The sequence below is a fragment of the Plecotus auritus genome (assembly GCF_963455305.1).
Source record: "Plecotus auritus genome assembly, chromosome: 4".
In the NCBI taxonomy this organism is placed as follows: Eukaryota; Metazoa; Chordata; class Mammalia; order Chiroptera; family Vespertilionidae; genus Plecotus; species Plecotus auritus.
This window is the reverse complement of record NC_137775.1, coordinates 119,488,243-119,502,185: the sequence shown is the minus strand read 5'-3', so window position 1 is coordinate 119,502,185 and position 13,943 is coordinate 119,488,243. Positions and strand designations below refer to the sequence as shown.

General features: G+C 43.0%; 1 protein-coding gene across 3 annotated transcripts in view; it reads left to right on the top strand.

Annotated features, from left to right (window-relative positions):
* TSPAN12 (tetraspanin 12) overlaps positions 1-13,943 on the top strand; it is a 141,006-nt gene that overhangs the window by 64,902 nt on the left and 62,161 nt on the right. Inside the window, exons 1-3 of one of the 3 annotated variants that reach the window (XM_080665760.1) lie at positions 4,964-5,038; positions 5,274-5,442; positions 6,356-6,491. In XM_080665760.1, the coding sequence (XP_080521886.1) occupies positions 6,426-6,491 (66 nt within the window). In that variant the 5' untranslated portion in view covers positions 4,964-5,038; positions 5,274-5,442; positions 6,356-6,425. Of the gene's footprint in view, positions 1-4,963; positions 5,039-5,273; positions 5,443-5,590; positions 6,166-6,355; positions 6,492-13,943 lie in introns of those variants that run through there. The other 2 variants (XM_080665761.1, XM_080665762.1) reach the window with 2 other exon arrangements.

Genomic DNA, 13,943 nt, shown 5'->3' with positions numbered 1-13,943 from the left:
ATTGTTATGTAAAATAATGCATTTATTTATATCCTTATTATTGTGTTACTTCGAATTGAATTTTCTAGGGTTGCCTGAATTAGCAAATAAAAATCTAAGATGTGCAGTTAAATTTGAATTTCCAATAAATATAAATAAATTTTTAGTACATGTGTGTCCAATGTGGTACTTTCCCCATGCAATATTTGGGACATCCTTATACCAAAAAGGCATTTGTTGTTTATCTGAATTTCTAATGTTACCGGGAATCCTGTATTTTGTTTGCCAACCTTAAGCCTGTGGTTGAGAGAAGTCTGCCTAATTCAGTGATAAAAGACTTTTCTCAGGTCCTATTGGGTGCACTGTTTGAGAAATAAAAGGTAACATTAGATTTACCAATCATAGTTTGAGTATACATATTTGAAATTCAGCCTCATATTCCCAAGAACTAATAAATACTCCTTACTGCCAAAACCGGTTTGGCTCAGTGGATAGAGCGTCAGCCTGCGGACTGAAAGGTCCCAGGTTCGATTCCGGTCAAGGGCATGTAACTTGGTTGCGGGCACATCCCCAGTAGGAGGTGTGCAAGAGGCAGCTGATCGATGCTTCTCTCTCATCGATGTTTCTGACTATCTATCACTCTTCCTTCCTCTCTGTAAAAAATCAATAAAATATATTTAAAAAAAATAAATACTCCTTAGAATATTTTTTCTTTTTGAGGTTTGTCAATGACTCCCCACCCAGATTTGAAATATCACTTTAATGCAGATTAACATAGCAAAGAGTCAGACACATCGTATAATCTGTTTCTTTATTTGCTACCTGTATGACCCTGGAGAAATCAAGTGAATCTCAGTATCTCACTGTGCGTTTATGATAAATTAACAAGATACATTATGAGAAGCATCTAGCATGTCAGACACTTGCTCAGAACACATTATGCCTTGTTTCTGCATTGATTGTGAAGAAGTGTTCTAAATGCACTGTAATAGGTATTATACTGAGAAAAAAAATAGAAATCTATTCTACCAAATCCCTGTGCTGCTGCTTCCCTCTGTACAACTTGAGCAGAGTGAGTGGACAAACATATGGACAAATTAGTTGCCTCGTGGAGTGAGGAACTTATATTACCTTAGTGCATAGCTGAGTTTTATTTCTGACTCTGGGACTGACACATCTGAGATTGTTCCTAAATAGCAGCTGTTATCATCTAAACTGAAAAGAATAGTTTTGCCTTTTCTTGGAGGATAGGGACCCATCTTATTCATAGTATCTTAAGTATTCTTAGTAGGTGCCACACAGTCAAAAGGTATTTAATGAAGCACACGTAGCTACGAAATTGGATTTCTACCTCATGGGCAATGAATAGACCACACAATGTGTTATTCTACATTCAAATTGTCATGCCCATTTTGGGATTTTTCTACCATCCTTTTTTTGTGTACAGAAAAAGATGTTATTCTCACAGAATAAAATATGAGCCAGTAGAATGACAGCTGTGATATCAAGTCTTACTGTGCTTCTGTAATTCTGGAGAAGACAGGAATTGGAAAGGGAGGGGATAGCAGCTGCCCTCAAGGAGTTGAAGGGCGGCAGATGGAAGAAGGATGGCTCAAGCTGTGGACTCCAGAAGGCAGAACCAGAGTTGAGGGGCAGGAGTTGAAGGGAGGCATGGTCAGGTTGAAACAGTCACGGCTGCCCGGTCCTGCAGTGTCCCCAATGTGGTGCGATCTCCTCTACTGAAATTTTGACTCATATACTCTGATAACGGTTTATCAGTCATATTACAGCAGAAACTAGAGCTCTGTTTTCTTCTTAACTTGTAAAATGAGGATATTAATTTTAATTTATCAACTCACAAGTGAAGGATTGGATCCAGCTAAACCTGAAGAGACCCCTTTGCTAGTTTTCTGGCATCTGTAAGGCAGGAGTGATTTTCAGCCTTCGCTGCAGGTTAGAATTAACTTGGGAACTTTGAAAAACCTGGATGTCTAGACCAGTGGTCGGCAAACTCATTAGTCAACAGAGCCAAATATCAACAGTACAACGATTGAAATTTCTTTTGACAGCCAAATTTTTTAAACTTAAACTTCTTCTTACACCACTTCTTCAAAATGGACTCGCCCAGGCCGTGGTATTTTGTGGAAGAGCCACACTCAAGGGGCCAAAGAGCCGCCTGTGGCTCGCGAGCCACGGTTTGCCAACCACGGGTCTAGACCATATCTGCAGAGACTCTGGCTTGACTGGTGTGGGGTATGGCTTAAGTGTTAGAATTTTTTCAGAACTTCCCAAGTGACTCTAATAGACAGCAATTTTGAGAATCACTGAACTCACGTACAGTTAGAGAGTATGATTCTGAATTTTAGTTTGGAATCTGATTTAACTATAGCTATAATGTTGAGCAACTCCTTTAACTTCTATGGTTCCATATTACTTATTTACTAAAAAAAGGGGGAGGAATACATACTTCCAAAGCAACTTCCTCTAAAATTGTATTATTTTAGGGCCCTTAAGAGTTTAAGAATTATGCCCAGCTGGCTTGGCTCAGTGATTGAGGGTTGACCTATGAACCAGGAGGTCACGGTTCCATTCCCAGTCAGGGCACATGCCCAGGTTGTGGACTTGATCCCCAGTGCGGAATGTGCAGGAGGCAGCCGATCAATGATTCTCTCATCATTGATGTTTTTATCTCTTTCTCTCCCTTCCTCTCTGAAATGAATAAATACATCAAAAAGTTTATGAATTATGGAAAGACACTGACTGCGTCCCAGAATTAGAAGAGGATCTCTGTTACTGAAGTTTTTTGTGCTGTTTTTGTCAGTTTTGACGCTAGTCATAGATTGCCAATGTAGGGGTGTTTCTGTCTCTCAGAGGAACATGTGGTTCCAACAGCATTCAGATGATGGGCTGTCTCCACAGCTCCCTAATTTGAGCGGAAACTGATGGTGGATAAAAGTGGATTTCTTCACTCTTCTCCATGTTTCTAGAAGATACTTTGCTGCCAGGGTTAGAGTCCTCTAATGGATGCCTGGACACTTTTCTTGGTGTTTTGTGTAGATGGCTGTCTTGAGCTCTTTGGGGCTTACTGCCTTACATTCAGCTTAGTGACTTGCTTTCCAATTTGTGCTAACTGTAACCCAGAACACTGGTTCTCTTGTAGTGATGATTTTATTTCTACCCAAATGAGTGTATGTCTCATTGTCACTTTAGTAGTGCAGTAACTGACGTAGACAGGCAATGACAAACACAGGATTCTATCTGCCCCCCCTCCCCTTAGAGCAATGTAAGCGGGATCCCCATTATTAGGTTTTCTCAAAGATGTTGCTTGCTAAACGAAAAGACAACCTACGGAATAGGAGAACATTTTTGCCAATGATATATCTAGTAAGGGGTTAATTTCCAAAATTTATAAGGAAGTCATTCAACTCAACACCAAAAAGTAAACAATTCAATTAAAAAATGGCCAAATGACCTGAATATACACTTCTCCAAAGAGGACATACAGATGGCCAATAGACATACAAGATGCTCAACATCACTAATAATCAGAGAAATGCAAATTAAAACCTCAAAGATATATCACCTCACACCTGACATAATGGCTACCATCAATAAATCAATAACAGTAAGTGTGGGTGAGGATGTGAGAAGAGAACCCTTGTGTACTGTTTGTTGGTGGGAATGCAAATTGGTACAGTCACTACCGACAACATATGAAGTGTCCTCAAAACATTAAAAATGAAACTGCCCTATGACCCAACAATTCTACTTCTGGGTACATATCTGAAGAAAACTGAAACACTAATTCAAAAGAATGTGTGTGCTCCTATGTTCATTACAGTGTCATTTACAATAGTCAAGATGTGGAAGCAACTCAAGTGCCATCAGCAGACAAATAGATAAAAAGTGGTGGTATTGTTACAGAAAGTATATCTGTACAATGGAATATCACTCAGCCATAAAAAGAAGGAAATCTTACTATTTGTGACAGCATGGATGGCCCTAGAGAGTATTGTAAGTGAAATAAGTCAGTCAGAAAAGACAAATACTATATCACGTTGTAACAACCATGTAAGGTGCCAGGTGGGTCCTGGAAATATGAAGCGGGGAGCACTTTGTGAAGTGTGATTGTCTGACCACTGTGCTGTGCCCCTGAAACGAATACAAAATAACATTGCATATAAACTATAATAAAATAAAATAAGATGTATAACTGCCATTCTCTGGCACATTTTCTCAATTCATTGAGATTTTGCTTCCGATAATTGTTGTCAGTTTGGCTCAAATAAATTCCTAATAATTCTCGAAAAAATGTTTTTTATTTCTGAGAATTCAAATTTGTTAGTGTAGATTTATTTGCCAATGTGCATAAAAATAGTTATAGAAATGTGGGATATCACGAGGCATAAAACATTAAATTTTTATATGGAGATATGATGGAGTGATTTTTATGTGTGAAACTTCTTACTCCCCAAAGAAACTTTTTAAAAGGATAGTTTCCCATTATTATTTTAATATTTCCTGAATCTCTAGCTTAAAAAAAAAAATCCAAATCCAATTGCATTAGTATGTACACAATTCAAGGTAAATCAGCCACTTAAAACGCCACCTTATTGGGAGAAAAATTTGAAGTCTTTGTATTACCTGTGAAAGAGTTAAAAATATCTTCTTCCTATGCTGGATGTCAGACCTGGACACGTTTACTCTGGTGTTTCCTAGTGCATTATGGAAGTAGGAAAGAACTGGTTTTGTGTGTGTGTGTGTGTTTTAATCTGGGAGGCAACAAAGCAATTAAAAGGATCGCAGGGCACCATGTTAGTGACAAATCACAGGAGGTGGTTCCCAAAAGGTTGTGAAAACTAGTTTCTCCTTGCAGGAATTGGGTTGGTCCACTCTTTCACCCCCCTTCTCAAACACAAATATTTTCATATAATAAGAGCCTGCTTCCCTATGGTTATAGCCTCCCCTCCCCTCCTCCGGCACCACCATTTTAAAGGGATTTACTGAGTGGACTTCCCCAAAGTCCCTGGCTTTAGCTCCTGGACGGTGTCTTGTAGAGGTGAGGCGTCCCTTAAGGGGCTCACTCGGGGTGTTGGGACAAGAAACACCCACTAGGATCCGACCCGGGCCGGCGGCCGGAGCATGCGCCGAGAGTTTGTGCAGCCAGCCCTGGCTGCCGCCGCTGCCTCGTCCGGACTTGGCGAGAACTTGGGAGGGACAGCGGCGCTGGGAGGTGGCTTAGCAGAGACTTTCCAGCAACTGCTGCCCAGGACTCTTTTTTTTCTTTTTCCCAGGAGGCGGCGGCGGCGGCGGCGGGCGGAGAGGAAGAGAGGGAAGCGTCTCCAGCCTGAGCCGATGCAGCCCTTCGGCTCTGCGCGGGGAGCGTCCTTGCCCCGATGAGCCCCCTCCGTGCGTCCCCGACAGTCGAGCGGCGGGAGTGTGGAGCGGGGCCAGACGCGGACGGTGAGTGGCCGCACGTCTGCCGTCTTCCCTGCCCGCGGTCCCGCCAGCGCGCCGGCAGCTGCTGGAGCACCGTGTGCTAAACTACTTAAGGGCTGCCTCGGCCGCTCCCCGCGCCGCGCTGCCCCCCGCGCCCTGCCGGGGGCGCGCGCACGCGGTGGCGGGCGGGGGACCGCGCTCGGCTTTGTGCTCCCTCGGCGGCTGGGAGCGCGGGGTCGCGGCCGCGGCCGGGGCCGGGGGAGGGGACGCGAATGACTAACCCGGTGCCTGCACAGCTGCACGGGCCCTGATTCCCCTGCGCCCTTCCCCATCCCCGTCCCCGCCCCAGGCTAATCCATCACTCCGGGCCAAGACATCGTTTCTCACGTTCTCCCCGAGAAACTCTAGTCGCCGGGCGGAATCCCAACTCAGCGCTGCGCCCCCTTCGGAGCCGCGCGTTCCCACTGGAGCTGCGGGATGGGGTGGGAGGTGCGGAGTTGGGGGCCCCAGGAATTGTCCTAAAGAGAGGTACACTCCCACCCTCGGACTCGCCGGCGGCGCCTGGGATGTCTCCAGCGGGCAGTTTGGATTTGAGCGGAGCTGTCCCCAAGGAGGGGCGTGGACGGAGGGAGGTTTTCTGGAGCGTCTCATCAGAATTCAGAAGACAGCGCCGCGGGTCCCCCGGGAACCGGAGTTGACTCCGCGCCTTCTTTCGTCCGGGGAGTCACTCTTTTCTCTGCTCAGCAGGTGTTATCTGCAGGCGGTTTGGGACTTGGCGGAGGGGGAGGTTACTATCAGAACTTTAGCAAGTGATTTTTGAGGAAGCGGTGTCTGGAATGAACCAGACTCCGGACCCAGCCGAGGGCTGGCAGAGAAGGGATGAACTGAGGGTGCGGAGCGCGGTGGTAAGTCCTCTGTTCTCCCCTGCCCGCTGCAGATCGCTGCTGTCTTGCCCTTGGGGATAGGATGTGGTGAGAGAATGGGGCTTCTCCCTCCCGGGGGTCACCATGGCCAGAGAAGATTCCGTCAGGTGCCTGCGCTGTCTGCTCTACGCCCTCAATCTACTCTTTTGGGTAAGTCAGTGCCACCGCACCGACAGGTGGGGACGGCTGGACGGGGTTTTCTTCCTACAGCTACCACGGAATGCACCAAAGGGCATGGCTAAGCATTAATTAATTACATGGGATCACACCCTCTGTTTTTCAGAGAAGTCGATTTTGACCTTAAAATGTCTTTGATCTAGCTCAAGTTCCATTTCAAAAAAGAAATCCATCCCTGGATACTCAATGGCAGTAAAATTAGACTTGAAGTTAATCTGGGGATATAAATAAATGCACGTGCCTGTGCTTGTAGATAAGAAAATTATGACCTGCTCCTTGGGGAACTGCTTGTTTTCAGGAATTTCAGATAACTGTGCAAGCTGTGAATTGTTTCCCTATGTCATCCTAGCCTAAAAACCTGGTTGTGGCTAGCCAGTCTTACTTATGTTCTAAAGACTTGGTGGATTTTTCCAGAAGATTCCAATCAGTCTGAAAAGGTGGTTTTCATGTAAGGGTTCCTAAATTGGGGAAGTTTTCAGGAATTTTGTGTATCCTTTTGGAAAATCCCATAACCATTTAATAAAATAAAATACACTAAATGTAACAAGCTCATGGAAATCTTTATGCCCTATGAGCTAGTGACTTTTTATGCTTTGCACTCAGACACAAATTTTAATTTAGTGTTATTCATATTCACATTCTTATTTATAAAACTTTTGAGGAGAATATAAAAATTAAAACTTTGTTGCTTTAGGAAACTGTCATGCTTAAGCAGGTACGTTTTTGGACAATTTTGTGTTCTATGAATAACATATTCAAAAATGTTCCATTTGAAATTGTAGTGTGTAACTTATTTATTTGGCTGTCTGGCTGTCACTGACCAGCCTTTTTTCATAGAGCTATTACATGTGGTCTCTAGAGGATGACATTTTTGTTGAACTATTCCTTATGATGGCTCCATTTTAAGGTGACAAATCAAGTCTTACCTCAGTGAGTAATCTGAATGATACCTAAACTGGTAACTTTTTCCCCTCAACATGAAAATTAAAGCATTGAGTAGTTAAACTCACCACTTGAAACTGTACAATTCCTAATTAATCTTATTGCAGTTTTTCATTCTAAAAATGTATAATTTTAAGTGGCTCATTAAATTACCATTTTCTTTAAAATGTTAATAATTATCACTCCTATTTGCTAACTTTTCACTTTTCTCCTTTGTACTTGTTAATAATAGAACCATCACACTTTTACATCTAAAAAGGTATTTAAGGGTGATCAGGTTGAACTTCCTTACTTTGTGGATGAGAAAACTTAAGTGTAGGTCATTAACTAGCCAAAGGTCAAATATCCCAAAGATGACAGTGCCAGGAGCAGAACTCAGCTTTCTTTCCTCTACACCAAGCATGTCAAACATAATCTATATTAATAAAAGCCTAGGTGGCCCTCGCGCCCTCATGTCATCACCAGATGGCCGCCCACACATCATCACAAGATGGCCGCCACAAGATGGTCGGCAGGGGAGGGCAGTTGTGGGCGATCAGGCTGGCAGGGGAGGGCAGTTGGGGGCGATTGGGTCAGTGGGGAGGGCAGTTGGGGATGACCAGGCTTGAAGGGAAGGGTAGTTGCGGGGAACCAGGCCTGCAGGGAAGGGCAGTTAGGGGTGACCAGGCCGGCAGGGGAGGGCAGTTAGGGGTGACCAGGTCTGCAGGGGAGGGCAGTTGGGGGCATTTGGGCTGGCAGGGGAGCAGTTAGGTGTCAATCAGGCTGGCAGGGGAGCAGTTGGGGGCGATCAGGCTGGCAGGCAGGCAAGCAGTTAGGAGCCAGTGGTCCCAGATTGTTCCCTGCGGGATTGGGCCTAAACAGGCAGTTGGACATCCCTCGAGGGGTGCCAGATTGGAGAAGGTGCAGGCTGGGCTGAGGGATACCCTCCCTCCCAAGTGCATGAATTTCGTGCACCGGGCCTCTAGTTATTAATAACGAACTACAACATTTGCTAATGACTGATTACTATAATGGTGTTGCATTCATTTCCTTATGTGCCTATGCGCCAGCGCACCATTTCTCTCCACTAATACCAGCGGCGAATATTTTAGCAGCCGATTGCCCCATCATTAGTCTTGTACTGACTTGTTTGGTGTGCACAACAGGAAATAATTCGCTTTTGGAGAACAAGGTTTTTTGTGGCCCACATAAACTTAAACCTTGTTTATCTGGCTTGTGTTAGCCTTTGAGTTTGACATGCTTGCTCTACACAATGCCTTTCCATGGATGAGTATGGGTTCTGAACCTTGGAATTAGTAGGTGTTTGTTGTTGTTGTTGTTGTTGTTGTTGAACAAAGAATAAATGATTTGGAAATTTTCTCCATAATTTGTATTACGTGGGGGGAAAACCCAAATCATTTAACAAAAATATGGCTCTTTTGAGTAATGAAGTTTGCTTGAAAATACCTGTTCCTTAAACTCCTGCAGAGCTCCTTGTGTCCCCAAAGACTGTGGAATGTTATGTCTTTGTTTCTATTCTATACTTCAGCTTTCTCACTTGGTGTGTGTTTTTATTATTGATATTGCTTCCTCCTTTCTCCAGCCCTCTTTGTCTCTCAAAAATCACCTTCCTCCACCAAAATAATCTATGCGAACTACCTAGTGTGGGTCCTCCTGTTTTTCTTTATCTACTTAATAAAAGAGTAACATGCTAATTGACCGTACCTTTGCGATGCCCACCAGCCAACCAGGAGTGAGTATGCAAATTAATCCAACAAAGATGGTGGGTTAATTGCATACGCAGGCAGAGATGGGGTGGGATGCAGGCGTTCCGCACCACCCCAGCTGCTCGGGGCCTCTGGGCAGCGTGGGAAGGCAGAAAGGCAGCCTCGGGCCGGAGCAGAAAGGCTGCTCCAGCCAGAGGGAAGGCGGTGCCGGCAGCCAGGGGAACGAAGGCCCATTCTTGCATGAATCTTCATTCATGCAGGAATCTTCATTCGTGCATCGGGCCACTAGTTTCATATAAAGATATATTTACTCATACCTGTCCACATATTCCCATTCATGAACATTCAGATGTACATTCACAACACTTTTAATTAAATTGTTTTTTTCTTTTGGGTTAGAATTGCTGTCAGAGGATAACAATAGCCGCAAAAGAGCCAATATCAGTATAAGTTCTTATGTTTGCTAGGCACGTTTATGCCTCAATTTCCTAGTCTGTGAAATAGGAATGAGAGTTTCTGTTTTTTAGAGTTGTGAGGATTAGAGTTACTGTATGTAACATGCTTGAAGAGTGGCACTTAAGTACTGTCTCTGTAGCGGTAGTAGTAGTAGTACTTGCAGTTGTTACTACTGGTACTACTACAATAATGATCGCCTGTAAGTAGATTACCAGGAGGTAGGTTGCTGAGTCAAAGGAATCCTTGCAGTGGTAATGGTGGTAATTGTAATTGTGATTAACACTGCTGCTAGTGTTACCACTATTACACTCCTTAGATGTAGCAATCCTGTGCTGGGAACCCAGCCCCTAGAAATCAGAGCATCACTATACCCCATTATATGGATGCAAATATTTGTTGCCATCTTGGTTATGGTACTTTTTAATTTTTGCCATTCTGAAAGGTTTAAAGCAGTGATGACCAACCTTTTTCAGCTCATGGTACACATACACTAATTATTAAAATCCTGTGGTACACCAAAAAGTATGATATATTTTTTGCCTATCTGACAAAAAATAGGTATAATTATGATTCATTCACACTGGATGGCTATTGTGTTGGCTGTTGTCATTTTTAAATTTGACAATCTAAGGGAAAAGAGGTCAGTGTCCTTGGCTAAATAGTAAGGCATTGCATGTTTTAAAAATTCTTGCAGTACATGGGTTGAAAATCGCTGGTTTAAAGTTTTATCTCACTGTTATTTTACGTTTTACTTCCTCCACCGTCAGTGAGCACAGCATCAATTTGCATATACATATATACTTATATATATTACTTCATTTCATAATTAATATTCATTAAATATTTTATACTTAAATTTCAGTTTGCACTATTTTTGTTCATTTTATTTATGTTATCTGTTGCTGCATAAAAAACAAAATTTTCTGTGTTTTTAATAGAATTTTTCTCTAGAATTTTATGCATTCTTGCATGTTCTGTTCTTTTTAAAGCACTTACCTTTTTTGTCTTGTTTACAGATTTCTTTTTACAAACTGATTTTAAGATTGTTGTATACAATTAGAAATAACTGTGGGAGTTTTGCTGGAATTGTATGAAATGTATATGCCAGCTTTGGGGAAATCACCATTATTGTCTCAATGTTAAAGCTGTGTCTGCTGATCCTTGATTGCCTCTCGCTACTGAAACAGAAGCAGTTTTCTGCCTTGGGCTGGGCACATGCCTGGCCATCCTTACACTACTTTCTCCTCTAATTCTCATCACAGCTAGGGAAGATAGTTTTTGTTTGTTTGTTTGTTTGTTTGTTTGTTTGTTTTTGCAAGGGGAAGTTACTCAGAGAAGTTCTGTAACTTGCTAGTAAGTAACAGAACAAGGATGCAAAGTTCCAATTTTTTTTTTTCCAAGTACCAGGGGAGTTGTACTTCTGGACACAGTGGGGAATTTATTTGCAGCAAAGAAGTAAACAGCCTTAGTCGGAAGGGATTAGCTGTCCACTGCTCACTCCAAGTCCTCTACGTGCGGACAATCACCTGGGCCTCGTGTGTGTTAAATGCAGATGCTGATTCAGTGTGTGGAGTTAGGCCTGAGAGTCTGCATTTCTAAAAAGCTCCTTTGTGATGCTGAGGCTGCTGGTGTGAGTGCCACATTTTGCGGAGCGAGGCTTTTGTCCTTGCTTTTGGTTCTCATTGGAATTGGAAGCAGAACAAACCAGTGTGGCTTATGAATCCCACTTCTTAAACCAGACTTCACATCCTGAGTATGGATTGGACAGTTGTTCTTTCCTCTTGATCAAGAGCTATAGTCCTTTGCTCTCAATCAGCATTTTAAATGGACTTTTCCCAGCCTGTATCTGCTATACTGGCACCCTCTCCCCTTCTCTACCCCACAAGAATTTTAGAGAAAAGAAAAAGAAATGTTAATTGGGAAAACACTGGGAACCTATATACAATTTTGTTTTGCTGTTCTAGTAGTTGAAAATCACATTGAGTGATTTTTTTTTTTTTTTTTTTAGTAAAAAATAGTATATCTTAAGTACTTAATTTTTGGAGGTGTGAGGCATAGACATGTCTAAGAGGAAATAATCCCTAGCACATTTTGGACTGAAATGCACTGCATTCACATTGCTATGTGTCCAGGCACCTTGATTTGTCCTCTGTTGAGTGGTTTTTCCTCCTTACCAAGAAGCATGATTCCCCTACAGCTGCACAGGGTTTGGCAGACAGATACTGGACCTTGTAGGTTTGCCATGAGTGTGTAGTGGATTTATAATGGGGAAGGCACATGGGACACGGTGTATGGGAGGAAACTGCCCCTAAAGTCTCGTTTGAGGTTATGATTCACAGTCTGGCCAAGATGGAGCTGGATTATCTTGTCTTTACATTTATCCTGCTTTTACTATTTAGATAGCATATGATTGAAATAAATGAAAACTTTTCTCCATTTTAAAGACAACTTCTATGGATTTATGATGAGTGCCAATGATAATTTTCTGCTTTTACAAATATGGACAAATATGGTTCTCTTTGAAAGTTCCTGAAATTGGTAAACACGTAAAATTCCTCAAATATATTTATTATTTTTTAAAAGTATAATATCATATTTGTAGTTAAAAAAATTTTTTTATTGATTTCAGAGAGGAAGGGAGAGGAGGAGAGAGATGGAAGCATCAATAATGATCGAGAATCATTGATCAGCTGCCTCCTGCATGCCCTCTAGTGGGGACTGAGCCCACAGCTTGGGCATGTGCCCTTTACCGGAATTGAACCCGTGACCCTTCAGTCTACAGGCCAACACTCTATCCACTGAGCCAAGCCAGTAGTTTTAAGCTCCTATTTCTCCTTAGTAGATAAGAGCCATTGTTTAATAGCAATGGCTCTTAAACTACCTTGATGAAAAGAAACATAAAAGAAAGCCTAGCCCCAGCTGGTTTGGCTTAGTGGATAGAGCATCGGTCTGCTGATTGGGGGGTCCCAGGTTCAATTCCGGTCAAGGGCACAGGCCCGGGTTGCAGGCTTGATCCCCAGTAGGGGGCGTGCAGGAGGCAGCTGATCAATGATTCTCTCTCATCATTGATGTTTCTCTCTCTCCCTCTCGCTTCCTCTCTGAAATCAATAAAAACATATTTAAAAAAACAAAAACAAAAAGAAAGCCTAGAAAGTAGACAGGGCATCTACTTCATGCTTTTTTATCTTATAGATATTTAAGAGAAGAAGGGAGAAGAGAGATAGAAGCACCAATGATGAGAGAGAATCATTGATTGGCTACCTCCTGCACACCCCACTGGGGATCGAGCCTGCAACCTGGGCATGTGCCCTGACTGGGAATCGAACCGTGACCTCCTGGTTCATAGGTCAACACTTAACCACTGAGCTATGCCAGCCTAGCTAGTTCACACTTTTGGAATATATGAAAGGTAGGTGAAACAAACAAAAATGATGTTCTGTCCCCCAAAACACCCCCCATAACTCCTCCCCTCATCTGTAGTGAGCCTCAGGTGTTTGACCCATGCATACCCTAAAGGGGTTCTTGATGAGTAGACATTTGCATCCCCACAGCACTTATATATAGTCACATTCAAGTACTGCTTTCTAAAGGAATGCCCTCAGCTTTACTCTTATGACAGGCTTCCAGTTTCCTTTAAGTCTTCCTAAGGAGTATTGGAGAGCCCTCAAACAAATATTAGTGCTTTATAAAAATAGACTTTAAATAAACTTTAGTCCCAGGGGCAAAGCTGATATATATATCACATATACACACACATATATATACTAGAGGCCTGGTGCACGAAAATTCGTGCACTCGGGTGGGGGTGTTCCTCAGCCCAGCCTGTGCCCTCTTGCAGTCCAGGAGCCCTCAGGGGATGTCCAACTGTTACCTGCAGTCTCTATAGGGGACCTGTCCTGGGAACCAGGGAAGGGAAGGGATGTTCCTACTAATAATTATGACAGGACAACAGAGGCTTACAGCCTGGCCAGAGTAGGACGTATGGTCTCCCCATCTACAGGGCAGCATGATGATCTATAAAAATTAGTAGTCAAAGCAGCTCCAGGGTGCTATTGATTTATTCAGCTCCAATTAATAGATATTGACGCTCAAATCATACCCACAAGTAATCTCCAGAACTCATTTCAGCCATAATTTACGGTGCCCTTTTCCCCCCACAGCATTCTCAAATGGTGTTACTTTTTTGCTCTCTTTCTGCTGCTCATCCCTTGGTAGAAGGAAACTGGTTAGGTACCAACTAACCAAAAGGTAGAGGGAGGCGGGCAAGAAATAGACACATTACTGGGAAGTACTGGCATTGGGCTGCCAGCCCCCAAATAGT